This window comes from Lates calcarifer, linkage group LG12 (genome assembly GCF_001640805.2).
Source record: "Lates calcarifer isolate ASB-BC8 linkage group LG12, TLL_Latcal_v3, whole genome shotgun sequence".
Classification (NCBI taxonomy): Eukaryota; Metazoa; Chordata; class Actinopteri; family Centropomidae; genus Lates; species Lates calcarifer.
Genome location: NC_066844.1, coordinates 12942802 through 12964888, shown reverse-complemented (window position 1 = coordinate 12964888; position 22087 = coordinate 12942802). Strand labels below are relative to the sequence as shown.

Genomic DNA, 22087 nt, shown 5'->3' with positions numbered 1-22087 from the left:
AATTACATAGCATTTGTTGAGGGCCGCACGCCATACTTCAGCTGGCTCCAACTCAAGCCAAGCTTCTGTGAGATTGTGGGTGTTGGTATGAATGATTGGATGGGAAATGAAACAGGAAACTGTATGTGGATTCACCTGTGTGTCAGTAAAATGAACCACAGTTACAGATACTGTCAGCATAAATAAGTGGGTGGCACCCCAGAGATATTTAGTATGTCATTCAAGTTGTGTTATGTACAAACAAAATGCTCAACTTAGTGTTAGTGAAACTGCAGGTGCTGAATATGCAAGCGATTATTTAGTGTTGTTGAAGAATCACAGAAAGAAACTTAATTGGCTCTTAGGGGTTGTTTATTTGCATGCTGAAAAGCCAACAAAAATGATTACAGTGAGAATGACTCATATTTTATGTATTGAAATGCAATTTTGTTGGGCTGCACATGTGTGTGGGGGAGACTTTTAAGATTTGATCATTGAAGTTTTTCCCATCTACTATTACCATCACTCTCATGCCACTAAAAAGTGCACAGTTTTCAGCATTACCTTTGATCATACAGTGTGCATTGTAAATGTGTGTGAATGTGTAAACGTCTGCTTAGCAATGCAATGCTTGTCCCTTCTGTCTTTTTCTTTCTTTCTTTCTTTTTTTCTTTTTTTCTTTTTTTCCCCTGCAGCTTCAACTTTGGCTTCCACTGCTGGCCTCAGTATGTAGATCTATGTTTATATAGAAACTGTGGCACGTCATACACATATAATCTCAAACTCCTCTGAATATACTCACTAACTCCTTCTTCCCGGAAGTATATATTTCTTAATTTATATGTTGGTATGACATGTTTAACAGTCAGTAGTATTCTTGGTAGTAAATGCATGGTTAGATTTAGAAATGTGGACAGGTGTGGATGCTATAAGTCTGACTAAATCATCAGGTTTTGAGTCCCAAACAGTCTAACACATTTTAATTTTCCTGTACAGAATTAAAAAGTGCTAAACAGTGTGCCCCTCTGCAGATAATTGACCTTGTCGGATGTTTGCCCTTGCCATCAGTAGAGAGCACTCTGACGCCTCCTTTCATTAGAAAAATGTCAACTTCTTCTTAGATAAAGTTTGTGGCTTCCCCTCTAATAGCGATGGTAATGAGTTACCTAATTATAAATTCATATTAATCTTGGCTCATTAGTGACTGTAAACGAATATTGACTTTTATCCTAGCAACAGCAGACTCGGTGCAACATGTCTAACTCAAGCTGAGGAAATAAATGACGCTTTAAGAGTCAAACCCAGGAAGGAGAACAGACATGCCACACATCCATCCTTCCCTTTAATGATGCGCAAAAAGAAAATTAATTTACCTTTAAAAGGCAACATCAAGTCAAATTAAAAATCCCAACATCACACCTTGTGTATACACAAATTTAAAAAATATATTTTTCTAGAATATGTTTCACTGTAGACATGTAGTCACTAATCTTAGAGTTTAGATGAAAATAGCATGTGTGCTAACAGAAGGATGTTGCGCCCCGCGGCTCTATCCCAATTGATAACCACAAGGTCTGTCTTTCTTTTCAGGCAAGTCAGCTTCCCCCTCACCTCCAAGCACTCCAAAGTCCCCAGTGACCAAACCCACTCGTTCCACCATAGGTAGAGCTGCAGCACATTCTGACACAACAAGCATCAAACCACAGAAACAAACAAAGGCTGTGAAATAAATATGAAAAAATAAAAACTAAATAGGTTTATGTTTTATCACAACATTTTTGCAGTAATGTGATAACCCCTGGAGTCCCTCACTGTTGGCTCAAAGTAAATTGATATCACATAAAAAAGACGCATAAAACTATCTATATAATGCAATGATTAGCTACTTGAGGTATTTTTGTGTGATAGTTAAAGGTGTTTCCAGTGGCAACAAGAGCTGGAATGTAAGGTAACAGCTACATTTTAGTGTTTGTTATAAGGCAAGTGGGTGCTAATGAAAAAGCTGGTTTTAATTTCTCTGCTGTACCACAGGAAAATCGAGGATATTAGATCTATATCCCGATCCGACAGTGTAGCTGCAGAGTGCAGTCACTTGAATGGAACAAATATGTCTAATTGTCAGTGATTGATTTGTTGGGCCCCAGTCCCCCTGTACACTGAAGTGTATTGACCCAACAGTCACCTGACATTTCCATGTAATCTTCAATTGGGTAAACAGCACCACAGCTCTGGGACATGAAGCAGTCCAGGGCAGCATCTAAGCTGAGAGAAAACAGTGAGGAGACACGTCCTTGGGAGGTGTGAACTCATACTGGGAGGGTGATATTTACAGGACACTGAGATAAGTGGATAAGTTGAGGCTGTTGAAAGCTCCTATATCAGAATATTTTCTGGCCTCTCCTTATGAAAAAGCTTCCTGACTTTGAAGGGGCGTCTTCCAGGGCATCAGCTCCCTGCTGGGTGAGCAGCTGCTATCTGCAGCATTTAATAGCAAGCTGAGGCGCGTGGTGACAAAACACTGCAGCCAGCCTCGAGATATTTTTAGTTCAGCTGCCTATGTCAGTTGAAGTTATCACACAGTTCCAATAATTGGAATTACCATAGTTGCAGACTAATCCATCAGCATTAGTCAGAGAGTGTCATATGCTGCTGGTTGGGATGGGCAGCACAGACACAGGTGTCCTTGTGTGTTGAATTATCACCTGAGCAAATAATGCACCTGAGCTGGAGACACAGCAGAAGATTTGCATGTTTGCCATGGGGAAATGAAGTGGCTTGTGCATTGTTGACTAGCTTAGACAGCTGCTGTCAAATCATGCTTTTCCCATACTAATGATGCACTAATCATTCACTACATGATTAGATTTTTTTTCTTCTGTAGAGCATCAGAAGGCTACATTACATTTCTAAGTTAGATGAAGCTTTGAATTTCTTTCAAAGTAAATACACGAAAATCTGATTATTAAAGCCCATTCATAATTAGATCCCTCATAGAAAAATATCTAGGACTCATTAATTCTTCATTGTTTTTGGTTTTTGTTTACTTGACATTGTTGCTTAAACAATCATTCAGTTATTCTATTGACAGAAACAGTTGTGATTAATTAATTGTTAATTCATCTTCTAATAATTAGTCATTTATCAAACGAAAATACCAAAAATTCTCTGGTTACCGCTTCTCAAATGTGAGGACTGTTGCTTTGACATTTTATAGACTAAATGATTAATCAATTAATCCAAAAAATAACAGATTATTTGACAAAGGAAATGACTATTAGTAATAGCCCAACTAATCATCTTTAAATTCTGTTGTTTTCAAGCAAAAAATATTAAACTTATTTGCTATTTCTTCACCAGAAATATAGCATGTGAATGTGGAGAGGGCACTTATATCAACAGGGAGATTAAAATTACAGGAAATATAATTGAACAATAAAATTCACACATAAATTGTCAAGTAAGAATTTTGTGGGGTACTTCTAAATCCTGGCTATAAAAAACTATTTCTTAACTAGTGCTGAACAGTGTAGTGTGTAAAATATAACAGTATAGTTATATAAGAACATGCTAGAATGATCGCATGGTTTTGATTGTAAACCTTGTTAAGATCATCTCTGTAGATGTTCATTTAGCTTTGCAGGTTCCACCTGTGAGTCCATTTCCATATCCACATCACTCTTGTCATGCATGCTGTTGAGAGATTCACCCGATGTCCCGCTCTGTCAGATGTAATTGATGCGTCTTTACAACAGTATTAGAAAACAGAAGAGCATGCTCTGCTCTTTCATTGAAGGTGAACAGCAGCATCCTTCATCGCATAATGACAACATTCCTAAATGCTCCATGATGGCTTTGACGTGCCTTGTCCTTCATTAATTCTCCCTCACTCCCATTTTATCTCCTTTTTTCATCTTCTCTCATTTCTCCATCAGTTCCGGCCCTGCTGAATGTTAGCTCAGCTGTTAGTGACAGCTTTGCAAATATCAGCTGGATATCTGAGGGAGAGCACACCAAGTTTTATATTGCGTACATGAACAACCGTAAGCTCATATCACCCTTTTATTTCTTGTTAGTTGCTGGACATTGTTGGAGTGATTAAAGATTCTGTATGTGAAACAGCTAATAGTGTGATAGCTGTGTTGTGTCTTCATGTCTTTTCATTCATATCTCCATTAGATTACTCTAGTTTTGTGTACTGATGAGTACTAACACAACCTGATCATTCACCCTCTGCACAGGTGAGGGTCACTGGAAGATTTCAGAGGCCTTGAACACCTCTAAGACTTTCCACATCATTGACGGACTTAAACCTGGGACTGAGTACACTGTGCGCCTTATTGCTAACAGCTGGGATAAAAATTCTAGTATATTTGAAGATGTTATCACAACCATGTCCACAGGTGAGGAAGGAAACTAAAATAGCTCAAATTAAAACAAAAACAAAAAAAAGAACGAAAGCGCAGCAGAACTAATTGACTTCTTGCTGAACAGAGTGCAGGTGCACCGGCGTGTCCTTGAGCAGTGACTCAGGCCGCTGCGTGTGGTCCTCTGTGGTGTCAGTAGGATTTAGGCTTGCACAGACTCGCCGAGAGGAATTACATTTGTACAGCATTCCTTACTTGATTAATTAGACAAGCAGGATTAGCTGTTTAATATTAATATTGGACCAGTTCCATCAGCAGTGCACCCTGCCACCCTCTGCCTTTGCGTCAGATAGGCTTTGTCGATGTAAACATTCAATCAAGTGTCCTGATGAAAAGGCCAAGGCGAGTCAAAGTCATCAGGTATTCTTCCCCTCAGGTCTTGCCAGCATCCACGGAGGTATATCCACCCAGGGCTGGTTTATCGGCCTGATGTGTGCCATCGCCCTCCTCACGCTCATTGTGTTGATTGCCTGTTTTGTCAACAGAAATAAAGGAGGGAAGTATTCTGGTAGGTTCTCACTCACAAGCATGCACACATCACCTTGCTTGAATACTAATTGCTGCTCAGAGCATCATTGCATTTCCATTTTGCCGTTTGTTGCTTTGAAAGAAATTATGAATACCCCTTGAAACCATTACAGGAATATGTAAGCTGATATGTTTTTATTTCCAGGCTTCAAAATTATTTTAATGCAAATTTATACATAAAATAGGCTTGTGTATTGATAGGAAAATGAGCATTTCTACTGTATGTCCAGCATTTGAATGTTGCATTATTTAGACACGCAGCTTTTTCCAGCAACAATCTAAACAAAGTGCAGCCCACAGCGAGACAAAATGCAAATTCTGCACACGGGGTGGCTGCGCATAGAGCAATGACATAAGCTCTGTGGTATCTCAATGTTATTCCTCCTGTTGGGGACATAAGAGTCCTTATCAGCTTTATTATTCACAGCTAATGGCCATCAGGTTGCCGTCTGGGCAGCGATCACTTCACTCGTCAGCAGAAAAAGAGCGAGCCGTGGCTCTGTCCTTTGTTTTCTCATTAAGTTCTCATTATCACCCGTAGCTCCAACAACCTTTTTTTATTTGCCTGAGCCAAGTGTTCTTTCTGTTACACCACATATAGGAGTATGCATTTTAATTCATACAGTTTTTCTTACATTTTTATAATGAAAGTAACATGTATATAAGAATTACATTTCTATAAAACATTGAACATAAAGCTAAGTTGTATATGGAATTAGACTTATATTTAGAAAATTATATTAAAAAATATGCTGTAAAATTAAAATTTAGCAATCTTTTCTAAGGCTTGCAGTCATCTTACATCTAGTGAAAAAGTGCAGGGAATAAGACTGAGAATCTAACTTATTCAAACAGCGTTACTAGTCAGGGGACACAGTGATCTTCATTGGCAGCGTCTCCTGAGGAAATCACTGATATCTTCTCTTCCATTTTGTGAGCAGTAAAAGAAAAAGAAGACCTTCACCCAGACGTGGAGTCCCAGGGTATGAATGACGACACATTTTGTGAGTACAGGTAAGCGAAACCCTCAGAGCACTATTTCACCACCTCACTGCAATTCACGTGCAACAGTGTATGAATTTTTCTTCTGCTAGAAGTCATTTCCATCTTCTTCTCCCAGTAATTTTCTCTGCATTTCTCCTCTCGCTGAGAAGACAACCCAGCATTCACGAGGTTCACGGGGAGCCTAACACTTCTTCTGTTCAAGACATTTGATGGACTGAGTAACTGGAATGTATGTGATAAACAGCAGTAGCATCCCTGAGCTGTTTACACATTAGTGTTGTCTGAGTGTTAGCTCCCCTTTATAGGACACTGTGATCTCAGATCCAGTGTTGTGTTCGTGTTTGTGATAGACGTTGCATCACAAAGGGAGCCACAGCGCCGCTCAGATGCTGCCATTTTTTGTCCTTATGGAGCTAAACGCAGGCTGCCCAGCACGCAGCGGGACGCTAAAACCAATCAGAGTAATTGAAAGCAGCTCATCTCCGGGGCAGTAATATCTGGGCATGTTTCATTAATCCTTTAGTGGTCCAATTCATAACAGTCTACTGCTGCAGTGTAATTCTCCAATCAGTGGGATCTGCACAGCACAACAAATGTTGATGTGATGAGGTGAAAAGTGGCTCAGTGTGGCAGGATTTATATTTTATCATGTTGCTGGTTGCACCAGCTATTCTTAAATTTGTCACTGAGTTTGTTGCAAAGTTCGTAATAACGACAAGCAATGTCCAAACTAGTGATTTACTAAATTGGGTCACACCATTAAAACATGAAATGATATTTAAGTGTCTCAGGTAGTAAAGACTTTAATGTTAATGTGTAAACCAGTTGCTTGGAAACATAAAAGTGTCCAATGAAAAGCAACAGCTGTAAAATATGAAGCCTAAACAGATACATCGCCATTTTGGACAACATTCTTATTTACATTCTTGCAGAGAGTTAGATGAGGAAATTGACATTGCTGTCACATCTGTCCCTTCAATGTAAGTCTACAGCCAGCAGCCTGATAGCCTGGAAACAGGATGTAACCGCTACTCTCTTGGCTCAAGTCTCCAGTGGTTGATTGTCAACCTCACAGAGATTATAAGACTGCAAGAAGTTACTGCTCCCAGCCAAGAAACAATCGTATATTAACGTCCTTTAAAACCACAACATTTTTTTTCCTTTTGGTTTTTCTAAGGATTAAAAAACATAATTTACTTGTTAATTAGTGAGTTTCATAGGTGCGTAGTCTTTATGCTAAACTAAGCTAACTGGCTGCATGCGGTAGCTTCATATTTACTTTTGCTCTTTAAATATATCATACGTTAGAAAACACGCAACTTGTTACACCCATCAGTGGGTGTAGATATTTAGTATCCACTAATTTCTTCATAAGAAGTAGTGTGTGTATGTGTGTGTCACACCCTGTTTAAATTTAGTGAAGTGTTCTCAGTAATCACTTTAGTTATAATTAGGCAAAGTTAGAATTAAAGAACAACTAGCACAACAGACTCCTGACTGAGTTCAAAGGCTGTACTGTCACCAAGAATTGAGAAAATTTGTTTCTTATGAACCTAATCAAATGGAAGTAGACACAATTTAATAGTCTCACAGTTAAAATGCATCACAGGATTACAGCATATGCAGCCTCACTATCAGCACCAGTTTAATATCCCCTTCAGTATCTAATTTTTCTTCCAGTTGTCACTTTGTCAGATGCATTGATGCATGTACAGTGTAGCGATTAATACTGTCTCAACATGTGCATCTGTGTGATTATTTCCCATTTGTCAGCTAGAGGTAAACTCTAATGCCAATCACACATGCTCATCGCAGAGGCAGTGATAGCTCAAGCCTGCACCCCCATCCTCTCCAATAAGCCATAGAGTGAAGCCAAGGGTGAAATGAGGTGATTGTAAATCCACTGTGCCGCTCTTGCAGTGACAACGATGAGAAGCCACTGAAGGGCAGCCAACACTCACTGAGCAGAGAGATCAAAGCGGGGGACAGCGGGGACAGTCTGGTGGACTACGGCGACGAGGATGCTCAATTCAACGAGGACGGCTCTTTTATCGGCGAGTATGCGGGGCGAAAGGAGAAGAGGGTGTCCACTGAGATCAAAGCCACCGTTCAGACCCCAGCATGAGGAGTGGAACTGCCATCCATCCTCCCCCGGACACCCTTTTCATTAAACCTGCTGGGAGGAACAAATGAAAGAGGAAACAGACATTATCCATACCGAGCACAAGTTTTGTGTCAAATGTAATGCGTCATTGCCAACTGCACACTGCCATCCTCATTTTATGAAGCTCTGTTTTGTCAGGTTGCAACAGAATGACCATTACTAAATACCGTGTATATATAGTGTATATTCTGTGTGGAGTGTCTTTTTTTATAATTGTTATTACATAAAACATTTAGAGGGCTTGGATTTTCTTTTTTCTTTTTCCATTACTTCAGCTGCAGTGCTGTTTGTACAAATGTTAGAAAAATTTCACTCCCCATTGCACATCGTTACATGCAGCTTTGCCTCTGATGTCATCTTGTAGCAGACCACAGCAGAGAGGGAATATCAAGTTGATAATTTTCAATTGGAGCAAATATTACTGACCTTTTATATTTGAAATGGATTCATTAAATATGATGTAAAATGTGTATAAAGGTTGCTTATTAACTTATTTTTTCCTGTGGTTTTATACCTGACAAAATAACAAGGAAATTTACATATCAACTCATATCATAAACATTGATTCTTGAACCATACATTTCCCTGTGATGTTAGAAGAAAAGATAATTTAGTTGTAATGCCTTGTTTATGAACATTTAGAACCATTGAACAGTAAATTACAAACCTCAGACTGTGCTTATTGCTGTACCAGATCTGGAAGAGATTTTCAAAAATGTAATCCATTACAGGTCACTATTTACCTGATTATACAGTAATAAGAACTAGTATAGTAGTGTAAATCAGTTATTCACATTTTTATAAAAAAATCACACTGGTTATTTTACAATACTACAACTGCCAATAATGACACAAGTGAAGTGTCTCTCAAATTTACCTCTTAAAAAGGTTTTATTTTTGTCACATAAGCTTTATAGGAATATTTTGACATTTTGAGAATACACACACACACATATTTGCTTTCTTGCCAAGAGTTACATATGAAGATTGATACCAGTCTCGTGTCTTTACAGTAACACTGTTGCCCATAAAATTGGAATAAAATATTTTTTACCTCTTCTCATGAAATTATTGTGACAATGTGATTTATTCTTGAAAAAGTGTATATCTTCTCAAAACAAAATTGGTAACGGGGACTCAGTATGTAATCATTGCACCTGGCCAAAGGTGATTACTGACTTGTATACATAGGAATAAAAAGAGGAATGTGTCTGAAAAAATTATTCCAACTTTATGGGCAACAGTGTATGATACCACACCCAGCAGTCAGTCCGCTTAGCTCAGCATAAATACTGGAAACAGCTAGTCGGGCTATGCATATTTAAAACTCAGATTAACATATAATTTATGTTGTGTTATGTTTGTTGAATTTGTATAAAGACTTAAGTATAAAAAACATCACCTCAGGGCTAAGAAATAGCCCATGTAAAACGGAATTGTCCGTACAGGGTGTACCCCGCCTCTCACCCAGTGACAGCTGGGATAGGCTCCAGCCCCCACACAACCCTTAACGGACAAGTGGTATAGATAATGGAAGGATGGATGGAAAATAGGGAATTGTCATTTTTACACTTCTGTTTTTTGTACAGGTTAAATAAATAAGATATATTGTGTTAATAAGTGTTCTTTAAAAGTGCTGGTAAAGGGATGTAGATACCTCTGGACAGAACCAGACCAGCTGTCTCCAGCTAAGCTAAACTAACCAGCTGCTAGCCGTTGTTTGATGTTTAGCATACAGACCTGACAGTGGCATCAATCTACTCATTGCAAGAAAGCACATGAGCATATTTCCCCCCAAAAAATGCAACTACTTTAAAGGGAATACTCCAGTGATTTCATATTGCACTTCAGAAATTTTGGAAGACTTGTGCATAGAAATACTTTAAAAAGAAAGGTCAAAATCATAGCAGCAGAAGTCAAGATATCATGACTCTTAGTCCACAGCATGGGACGGGCACCAAAAAACTGGACATTCCCATAATGCAGCTTGCCCACACCTTCACCGGAAATGTTTGGGTTCTTTCAAACTCCACGCCCTGTAAATTTGTAGTCTTCAAGTCCAAGTTGAGACAACCCAGGTGACATCACTATGACATCACTGCCGTTATTTCTCAGTGTTGACTCCAGAGCCACAGGGGACAAGAGGAAAGTGCATCATACCTGTAATGGATTATAGACTTTTTTTGTAATCAGATTACTTTGATCTAGTTGTATATTTGACATCCACCAACCCTGCTGATACAATATTTTGTAACAGTGTTATATCAGTCCTAACAAGCCTTACTGTTATATTCAATTTACTGCCATTCAAAACACAGTCCTTATGTTGTTCAGCATAACATTAGCACCGTGATCAGAAAAATCGCAGTGTTTTGTAAAAGAATTCAGCCATTGCATGGTAAGAATGTTAATTGGTGCTTTTTGATGTCATTAAATTGCTTTACTTTCCTACATTCTTCTAATGGTCTGACTGCCTGTTTGGTTGTTTGATACTGACAGTACTGTATAGAGTGCCCCCATAGATGAATACATGACAGAATCTGCCTTTTAGTCAGCAGTAAAATATGGAGAGAAAGCAGGACCTGATGAAATGTCCCCATTCACTCTGAATAAAATGGCAGATGTTTGACAAATTCCTCCCATTTGCAGTACAACTTTAACAAATGTCGCACCAGGGTCAAGTCTCTGTCTGAGTTGAACATCTTGTTTGATTACTTTGGCTGCAGGAGAGAATCATGAGAAATCAAAGGACTGGGCTCAGACAGGCGCTGGATCAAGGAGCGAGAGCTGTAATCATGTCTGATGGTTGATAGTGAGGAGTAGAGAGTGTCACTGTGAGGGTTCTCACTGCGTGGGTCACATCTGCCTCAGATACTCTCATCACTCAGCCAGGTTTGCTTTAGCTGCTGCAGTTAGGGGCTTCAGCTCTCACATATACAACCTTCAGGTGTTGAAATTGGACCCTCTGATAGCCATACTTAAGGTCCTCAGCTCTTTGGCAACAATGCGAACAGCTGGATGGGCCTCTGTGCATGCAATCACTGTTGGGGAAGCTACTTACACAGCATAATTCTGCAACTCTGAGAGGCTGAATGACATCACAGCTAGAGAGACACACAACTAAAGCCTCTCAGAGAAAATACTTAGCAAAAGACAATACGATGTTAAAAATCTAACAACAGAAAATTAGCACAAAGTTAAAGGATTTGTCAAGGATTTTCCACATCTCTTGCAGTAACATATTTACATGCCCATATGTCCATTAACATTAGAAGAGAAAAAAGACATAACAGTGGTTACTCTTTGTAAAAATGTTCATATGAAGCTAATATGAGGCTACAGCAGTCAGAACTAGCCAAATTAAGTTGCCATCTTACACAACAAGCCTTTCAACATTCATAAGTAAGTAAGTTCATGTTTTGTGACAGACTTGAAATAACATATTGTTATCATTAGGCATTTGAGGGGGCAGGCCAACCCCTTGTTAGCAAAATGATCAAAATGTAAATAAATCCAATAAATCCATGGCGCTGTCCTTCGTGATGAATTATTAAAGGGTTAGGATTAACCCTAACCCCCAAACCCTAGCTATCTCCACCTGTTAAAAAGTAACAAATCACCTGCTGACTATCAGCATTTTGATGATTAGAGCTGTGAGCAGACAGAACATGAAGGGAATTTTAATGTCTGGACAAAAAGTGCAAGTTGCAGAAAATTCTAGTGAGCACTGAATTCAGTCAGAAGCTTAAGCTAAACACAAACACACAGGTACACTGCCATTGTTTCGGTCAGTACGTCCATTGCTAGCTAAGTTACACAGCTAACATACAGTTGGTATATTGGCTGTTTGTAGAAAATACACAAATGGTCCAGTGGTCAAATTTGAGTCCATGTCAGAATGTTCTGATATGGACACCTGTAAGTAATGTCAGCTTCATCCTACATTTTTCAGCCAACTACAGTTTCAAGGGAAGACATTGCACCAAGCATTTGTGAATCATTTTAAATTAACATATAGCAATGAGGAATGTATGGTAGGTACATACATCTAGTGATGTACTTGGATACATCATCAGTGATGATCAGTGAGGGTCATCGGGGGTTTTGGATCAAGAATGTGCTGAAACTAGAACTCAGGTCTTCCTGGCTTAAAGTGACCAAAACAATCTTTTAGTACTGAGTATATGCCACCCTATAGGTGTCCTGTTAAATGTTGGAAGTTTGTGGCTACTTTAAATTCACATCAGTTACAGTACAACAGATTCTAGCAGGGACAAGTTTTCACAGAGGAGAAAAGAAACTAAATAACCATAAAAAGTTTCGGAGCTGCTCTTGCAGCATAATTCACCTCTCTACAGTCCATCTGTAGGCACAGCATGTTCCAGGCACTCATATATTCAACCATATATTGCTTCTCTTTATAGCATCAACTCATTTGATTGTACATACTTTTCTTTTTTCTCGTTTCTTTTTTCAATTTAATGTTAACGTGAAGCACATTGAGTTCTCTTGGTAAATGGACTGTACTTATATAGCGCTTTTCTAGCCTTTTTCGACCACTCAAAACGCTTCACAATACAGATCACATTCATCCCATTCACACACATTCATATAGCACTTGTTCTATACAATTGTGCTCTCTAGCTTTCTAGCACAGACACACACCGATGACACACATCAGTTCAGTATCTTGCCCAAGGATACTTTGGCATACTTCGGCATGCAGACTGGAGGAGCCGAGAATTGAACCACCGACCTTCTGATTGGTGGGTGACTGCTCTGCCTCCTGAGCCACAGCTGCCCCGCTCTCTTCTACATATCAGCTATATAAATTAAGTTTTCCCTTGTTTCCCAGCCATTAACACAAGCTTTTCAACCCTATGGAGGATGAGAATTAGGTAGATAAGACTGACTGACTTTGTTAATACAAACACTTGTGCATCTCAAGTCATAGCTTTCAATATTTATTGATATTATTTATTTATATTTATTTATTTATCTATTTATGTATTTTTATTTAGACAAGCAATGAGCCAGTTGTTAAAGTAAACCCATCTCAGCAGTGCAGATGCATGCAAACACTTTGATTAACATGGGAGCTCTAAATACATGAAGTAAAGCTGTTTGAGTCGAGCAGGCCTCTACCATTCTCACTTTGCTTCAGCATTAGCCGGAGTTAATAATCCATGAATTATTAAAAAAAAAAAACGTAACACATAACAGTAACAGCCTCAGTGCAATAATGAGTCTTTGATGCTCATAACTTTCCCTGCCCTTATTATCATAGCATTTAGCTTTATGTGTGCACCATCCCAATAGTTATGAGAAACGGTGCTATTACACTGCAGCTGCATGTTACATCAGGTGTTTTTCAACCAAGGTTTCTCCTCTTCTTTAAATTCCAGAATTCCTAAATAATTAATGTTGCAGAATGCATTAGGCAATACAGTATCTCTACGACAATATAGTAAAAATTCCCAGAATGAAGAAGGTATGTCTGTAGAACTAAATATTTACAGGGGGACTTTGGATATAAAAGATTTTTCACCACCTGTTAACTTCACTTGCATCTATATAATTACTGTTTGCACATGATCCTGGTTTTGCTGTTTTGTTGTCCTTATAATAATTGACAATGAGTAAATGAAGGTAGTCTATTCATACACAGTAGTTGTATTGGGAAAAGTGTCCACAAGAGACATGGTACACTCTCTTTTTTTTTTTTTTTTTTTTTAACTAATCAAAGAACTGAAACAAATTGATTCAACTTTGCATCAGCAATTGCTCCAACCTTAAAAACCAAAATTTTTTTTTTTTTTTTTTTTTTTGAGAAATGATGATTACAAATGACTACAAGTCAACATGACAACAATGCCAAGCTACAAGTTAGTTTGGGAGTAAAGTGGTTCAAATAAGCTAATTCATAAAGCCAACCTGATATATAATTTACACTGTAGAATAAACTGTAAATCTCCAGGAATACAAGTTAATGCATGAAATGTTGGGCTGTCTGCACTGACTGGCTGATAACAGAATAGATAACACAAGCAAAACCAATGACTACTTTTACAAAGTACTTGAGTAACAAGGTTATACTCCACTGTGAGAAGAGAGGTGGTATCTCTCTCTCTGAGACCCTTAAGACCTGATGATCACCTGCTGTTGGTCAGTAAGCTTTTTCTGCTGCCTGTTGCCATATATATCTAGTTTCTGATCTGCACTGACATATTCAGAATGGGACTGGGGTCAGTACATTTCACAGTTGAGACTAATAATTAATTTTAAAATCAACGCAGATCCACAGATGATGTATAACAACAATATCAAAAAATCAGGACTGCATTCTTCAGTGATATTTTCAACTGAGCTCTGAGAACATCTAATATAGTCTAATCTAATATCTAGCTATCATGGATTCACTATGTGTTTTGAGTCTGCTCACACTGATATAGGCAAATACTAATAAAGAAACATTAATTCAGTACAAAAATACAAATATTAAACAATAATAGGCTACGTGGACCTTTGACAGAAGGCGTGGGTGACCCCTTATGCATATTAACATGAGATTTCCCTTTTTCAGTCTCAGGATAGCACTTACATATTTTAAATGTATTTAAGGATTATTTGAAATTCATCTATTTGGTGATTTTACTGATCACATTATATCATATTATTACATAGTGAGACCCTGAGATTTACAGGGCTGACAATACGAAATTAAACAGTTCAGCAAAAATCTGTGAACCTCAAGAGGTGAGCAGTCTGTTCATGAACTCTGGTGGAAAAGGACTCTTTAAGTGACAGCATTTATAAAAATGGAAACAATGCCTTGACTTGACTTATTACCATCTATGGTGAGTGAGAAAGGGAGCGACATCAGATGTTTTTAATAGCTTCAGGTAAGATCAGGCTTTTGGAGTCTCAGTGAAAGATAACATTCATTGGTTAATGTAGCCAACGATCAAGGCCTTTTCAACACCAATAAAGCCAGAACCATAGCCACAACCACTGTATGGCAATAACGCAATCTTTTTCATAAAGATTAGATTAACTAAGTAAAACTATTAGTAATAGCAATGGATGTAGTTTTTGAAATACCTGTCATATGGTCAGTGGGTCACTGCCGTCTTACATCTTGAAGATCCTGTTGAAATAATGAATGATGAATGATAATGATTAATAATTATTATTATTACCATACAAGAAAATGACTGCTGCCTGTTAGTCTATTTCCATTATTACTATGTCCATCATATTTGTGTCATATAGTAACAATGAGTAACAAAAAGATGTTCAAAACAAATTCAGATAATCATAAATTGATGAAGAGCTATGCAAACAGTAAGACCTGTGACATTATTAGCAGTGACTCACATAACTTGTTCCTGGAAGGTAATACCTGAAATTATGTATGTAATAACCATTAATATGAATTCTATCAACTATGAACTTCTTTGTAACCATTATTTGTATATTTATTAGTTGAAGTACAAAGACTGGTGGTGTATTTATTGTCACTGAGAATGATAGTCACCCAAAATACATATTTATGAAGTTACAGTAAACTATTGACTAGACAAACTAATGTGCACATATTCCAGTGCACGTAGTCTAAAAAATCAGGGATAGACCGATTTTCGGCCCGGCCAAATCAGGAATTATGAGTATATTAATATAAGATAATGTCAGTTAGTAGGCAACATGGCACACTATCAGCCTCTTAATTGATAGTGCAGATAAAGAAAGCACTGTGTACAATGTTTTTCTTAAACTAGCTAAGAGTGATTAGAAAATTCTGTACTTTGTCTTGCCACACAGAGACATTATCTTTCTCAGCTGTTACGTAATACTTAACATTTGTGTCTGCAACTTTGAAATAAAAGCATCATATTCTTTTTAGATGTTCAAATGTTTTCAGCCTATGGAAGCTCATTTCCACCTGGTATAAGAAAAAAACTGCTCACAAGTCAAGTAAAGAAATAGCAAGTCATAATCATGAGATCACCAGACCAGATGTTTCCAGTTGCTGTTCAATGAAGATTGCCACTTCAGCCACATCATTTTTATTCTGTCTACACAAGAGCTGCTTCTCTTTTCAAGGGTGTGTTTGCTCCATATAATCCAGTGTGAATCAGCAAGCAAATTAAGTATTTCATCTGTTGTAAAGCCCTGTTTAAAATAGTCTTCAATGTGCTCACAATTCATTTCACTTTCAAGTTGAATAAGAGAACTCACACTGCTAGAACTGCTACTTTGAGTGTTGTGTATCTTATAATTTCGACATTATATCATAATTATGGCTTTTTATCTAATAATTTTAAATTATCATCTCATAATTTCAATTTATCTCATAATTATGACTTCTTATCTCACATTCTGACTTCTTATCTCATAATTCCATCTTATTATCTTGCAATTTCGACATTATCTCATAATTTCGACATTATCTCATAATTTCGACATTATCTCATTATATTTTTTTACAATTTCGACTCAACATCAGAATTTCGACATTATCTCATAATTGTGACTCCTTATCTCATAATTCCATTTTATTATTTCGTAATTTCGACATTATCTCATAATTTCGACATTATGTCATAATTGTGACTTCTTATCTCATAATTCATTTTTTATCTCGTAATTTCGACATTATCTCATAATTTCGACATTATCTCGTATTATTTTTTTATTTCCAATTTCGACATTATCTCAACATTTTGATTTATTATCTCAGAATTTCGACATTATCTCATTTTTATCTCGTAATGTGACATTATTCATAATTTCGACATTATCTCTGATTATTTTTTATCTCGTAATTTCGACATTATCTCATAATTTCGACATTATCTCGTATTATTTTTTTTATTTTCCAATTTCGACATTATCTCAACATTTTGATTTATTATCTCAGAATTTTGACATTATCTCATAATCTCAATTTACTATCTCGTAATTTTGATTTATTCGCAATTTCGACATTATCTCAACATTTTGATTTATTATCTCAGAATTTCGACATTATCTCATAATTTTGACTTTTTACCTCATGATTTTGACTTAACACAGGCATTTTTTTTCTTTTACTGGTGGAAATGGGCTTCCATATCAGCCTAAGGTGCTCTGCTATGGTGAGAAAGCTGCCAGTCAGAGGTAGTTTTAATAGTGCCTGTTGTCTTCCGATGTTCTGTGTAGAAAAGGTAACAGAAAGGTTTGTGTCATCAGAGTTTTTACCTCCTATCCTCTTGTCCTCCTCTGAAGAAACTCTGGGCCATGTCCTTCTTCGATAGGTCCTCCAGTGCTTTCAGTGCAGCTTGTACAGGCCTCTCATCCCTCAGATACTTTGGAGAAATATTTCTGGTAAGCTGAAAATGAAACATACAAGAGGCTTATAGTTAAAGAAGAAGAGACATGAACCCAGTGTGAAAATGGTGTGGTTTTGCAAGAGCTACAAGGTATGTGTGTATATATATATATACATATATATATATATATACACACATAGAGAGACAGAGAGAGAGAGAGAGATAGAGAGAGATAGATATAGATAGATATAGATATAGATATAGATAGACAGTAGAGAGAGACATGGGGGAAGGAGCAATCTCACTGCACCTGCAGTGAATTCTAATCACCTGGGAGGACACCTGCATTGCAACTGGCCAGTAACAATAACAGGATGGAATATTCTATTAAACTACTGTCATATGAAATTAGCTAAAAACGAATAACTATTGAACATGTAAATTGTCGCCATGTCTTTGCTGATCTAAGTTGCAATATTATCTTCTTCCATCATTGTTGCTGCAGGCAAAAGCCTCTTGCAGCATCTGGGGTTTGTTTTGAGCACTTTACTTTTGTGGAACTAATCTATGGATCTCTCCATACTGTTTGACTGACTATCTGACTATTACTTAGGTGATAAAAAAGGCTAATGGTGTACTATTCAAGAATAGTGTAATGTGATTATTGTATCACAACTGAAAATCAGATGGCCAAATAATGAGCCAGCATTATTACCTGTGTTTGGTATTTTTTGTATTCCGTGTGCCTGGACAAGCAATTAAAATAACGCCCCCTCAGGTGACGTAAGGGTGTCCTCATTCTGGTGAGTCAGCCACTCTGTCTGCAGGACATCAAAGACAAAAAAGTGAATCTACCTGATGTAACATTTGACCATCAAATACATTATTTTCACAATTTTGATGAAGAGCCACACTACAGTTAACATTGTTATAGACTAGCAAATAAGATTTTTGTTTGTTAAAAGATTGTGACAATGATCAATAGCTGTCTTAAATCAAATTCAGGAAATTTTCAACAAGGCCTAACAATTAGATTGGGAAGAGTAATTAATTGTACCTTACTTAAAACATTTACATTCACTTCAACTATTACAGTAACTGAACATTAGATGCAGAGAGAGCTGTAGCAGGTTTAAAACACCCTCCTGATGCTGGCACTCCTTTCACAACCCTGAATATTAGCATAGCTTTCAGCCTTCTGCCTGAGTCCAGCCCAATACATGTGAGTGGCAGGTAAATCAAGCAAATGTGTGTGTCAAGACAGTCTACTGCCTAAAAATGCTGTAATGGCATGCTAACAATATTGTTCAACACTCAGGAGTCTGGAAAGGTGCGTCCCTCCCTCACCTCTGAGTATGCATGAGATGATGAAATTATAAATACATTGAAGAGGAAAATATGCCTCTGATGACGTGAATTTAACAGCTGTTTCAATCTTAGCTTCACTGGAACAGAAAGAACTATAAAGAAATAAACTACAAATAAAACGGGTCTAGTTAACCAGAGGCCTATACTACGAAGGGAGTTTAACCTCCTCTGATTTAACTCGGGGTTATCAAGAAAAGTTGGGGTTGACAAACTCTGACTGCCTCGATCTGTGTTAAACGGTACTATGGTGGTTAAGATGTTAACTTAATGTTAATTTAGGGCGCATGCATGAAACGGGCATCCTCTCAGATGAAGAGCGCACATTAATTCTGTCGGTTTACGAGGAATTTTAGAGAGACTCTAGTGATACAATGTAAAACCACGGCTGTTCTCTGGGTTCTTAATCTGTAATATGAGATGTAAGGACACGGAAAATATGTGAACATTTTTCGGAAACTTGGATTATAGACAACACGTGGGTCACATGTCTGAAAATGAGCTGTTACTCACTGTTAATGATGTTCTGCCTGGAACACTCAGGCTGTATATGTATGAATGTAATGCTGTTATGTTCAGTATGAACTTCATGTTAACAGTATTACAGCCTCAGTGGAAACTGAACCTGGATGAAATAAAAACGTTCTATAAAGTGGTACACCTTCATATTTCCCATCATTAATACTACATGTTTTGGTTTGTAGTCTACAAGTACAACAGCCTGTCGCATTATATTGTCTTTCAGGACAATAATTCCCCCCACCCCCATTTAAATGATTATTGAAATCGATAATATGCAACACTAATGATGGTAAATTCTGCTGCTTGACTGTGAGAAAAAAAATGCAAATTAAAATAACTGAAATTGAAAATGGAAAGCATAAAAAACACAATTTATTGGTCCACATACCTGTACCATCCACTACATACTTTTTTGGGCGGGCTGGGACTAACCTTTGACCTTTTCACTTCAGTTAATAATTTCATCCTGTTAGACATTTGTGTGATAAATAGCACATCAGTTATATAGCACAAATGTGAAGAATTTTCCCCCACAGTGTTCCTGAGATAAAATATAATATAAAATAGATATTTAAAAATGTTAATGAATGATGTATTTACAGACATTGATGCATATTTTTATATACTTATGGCAAACAAAATTTTTATTCATTCGTTTTTTCCAAAGAATAAGACCGCTTTGAAAGGAAGTTACAGTGATCCGTAAGAAAACTGCACTAGGCATATCAGCAGGCTGTTTTCTGTTGGTTGCAATGCTCATGCTTGTGGGGACCAAGATTTGGATCCCACGGGGAAAACTGGACCCCACAGGGTGAATAGATTCTCAAGGTTAAAGTCACACCAGAATAGAAAAACAAACACACACACACTCAGCTGCACCACATAACTCCCGTAAGACAAAAGCTGCCAGTTTTAAGTTTGTGTTTATGTGCAGTTTTAAGATTTACAACATACTGATTAGTGAGCATTAGAAGTTCAGACAGAGCAAGGCTAGCTGTTTATGCTAAGCTAGGCTAACAACTAGCTCCGACTCTTTATTTTCTATAATTTGTAAAGTTTGCCTTGGTAGAGGTTTTCTATTAAATTTGCTGTGAAAATGTTACCTAATGCCACAAATCTTTTGGACCATTTCTGGAGGGGAAAAAACTCAGGAACCAAGAGCAAATTAAAAACTCTATATGAATCATTACAGCAGCATGCCAGTTGTTATCATGCGAGGTTTGTCTAAGCCAGGGGTGTCAAACTCAAATACACAGCTATAAAACAACATTAATTATGAAATAAATAAAAACAATAAATAAATAAAAATAAAAGAAATAAAACCAGTTTCATTAATTCTTATGGCTCTATCTGCAGTTTTCGGAGTAATTTCAAGTGAAAACATTTTCTACAGGCAAATAACAGCCAAAAGTAATTTACTTCAAAGAAAAATCAAATGTCCTGTAGTAGCAAGAGAAAAAAATGTAAAAATGAAACTGCATTAAAAACTGAAAATGCATCAAAAAACCGTTTGCTGCTCTGTGATGTTCACTAGTCTGAGTGCATTGTGGGATTTGAAGTATTATGGTGGTGCATGCGATATACCTGACGGGCCAGCTCTAATAGTAAAAGATTTTGTCATGCGGGCCAAAGATAATTCATTCACGGGCCAGATGTGACCCGCGGGCCTTGAGTTTGACACGTGGTCTAAGCGATTGAAGCAGTGATCATGTTTCTGACCACAAACAGTTGAATGAAAAGAGCTTATTAGAACAGCAGTGGGGTGTCTAAAACTGTACCTGTTCATTGTTTTGTATTTACAAGCCTTGCAGCACCAGAAGAACCTTGCGTATGATGACTTATGTGAATGTCACACACGCACACACACCCACACACACACACACACACACAGACCTATTGTATTGTGTGTATTGGGTCACCAGGGTCACATAATTAATGTGACAATGATGTATTCAGGTAAACTCTTATGTGACACCCCTGGAGCTGCACTTAGGATAGAGGTGAAAGGATTTGCCTATAATGTGAAACCCATATAGTACAGTCACATATATTTAACCAGCCTTTTATGCATCACCCTCATATCATTCCTTGACCTCAGTCCATTACAATGGCAATGTCAAAGACTTAAAAAATGTGCCATTGTGTGTCTGCACCTCTAATGGAACTCGCAGCAGGGAATAGAAGCAAGCCTTTCCACAGGCATCGCCATTTGTTCACGATGAATAGAGGAGAGGGAGGGTCAATGACTTGAAGCACAAGGTGGACTTTTAAGAGCTCCAGTGACGTGAGAGAGCCCTTTTTTCAGAGAAGGCGCTCCAACAGTGTTTCATCTAAATCAGAGTTATAAATAATACAAGACTCAAATGAACATCAGAACTGCCTTGAAGGTCTTGCACTGGAAAAAAAATAGCTGCATTAAGTAAAGAGGAAAAATGGACTCTTTCTCCTGCCATATAAATTTTTTCCCATGTTGCCCAAAAAATGCCGTAAGGCCGACATCACGAAAGCAAAGGAAACAGTGGAGCTAATTATCATTTCACAGTGCAGGAGTGATAAAACGTCTGCATGCTGTTGCCTCACGCCAGATGACTTCACATTCCTCGATAAAGCAGGCCATATTACAAGCTGTTTCTTCAATAGACAGAAATGTAAAGGCACTTACTGGCCCACTGTAGTCTACATCAGAATTTATAAGTGGAAATTAAAGCAGTGGATGTCGGATTCATAGAGTCAGGTAATGAGAAATCCTGCGTTACAGTGGCAGTAAGGGCTCTGCGCTCTAAAGCACT

The 22087-nt window shown here is 37.6% G+C and overlaps 1 protein-coding gene across 7 annotated transcripts in view; it reads left to right on the top strand.

Annotated features, from left to right (window-relative positions):
• Positions 1-10556, top strand: part of chl1b (cell adhesion molecule L1-like b) — a 60808-nt gene extending 50252 nt beyond the window's left edge. For 4 of the 7 annotated variants that reach the window (XM_018698976.2, XM_018698977.2, XM_018698973.2 and 1 more), the window contains 5 exons: positions 675-704; positions 1570-1641; positions 4780-4911; positions 5873-5945; positions 7857-10556. In XM_018698976.2, coding sequence (XP_018554492.1) covers positions 675-704; positions 1570-1641; positions 4780-4911; positions 5873-5945; positions 7857-8061 — 512 coding nt within the window. In that variant the 3' untranslated portion in view covers positions 8062-10556. The remainder of the gene's footprint in view (positions 1-674; positions 705-1569; positions 1642-4779; positions 4912-5872; positions 5946-7856) is intronic. The other 3 variants (XM_018698978.2, XM_018698979.2, XM_018698980.2) reach the window with 3 other exon arrangements.
• The last annotated feature ends 11531 nt before the right edge of the window (positions 10557-22087 follow it).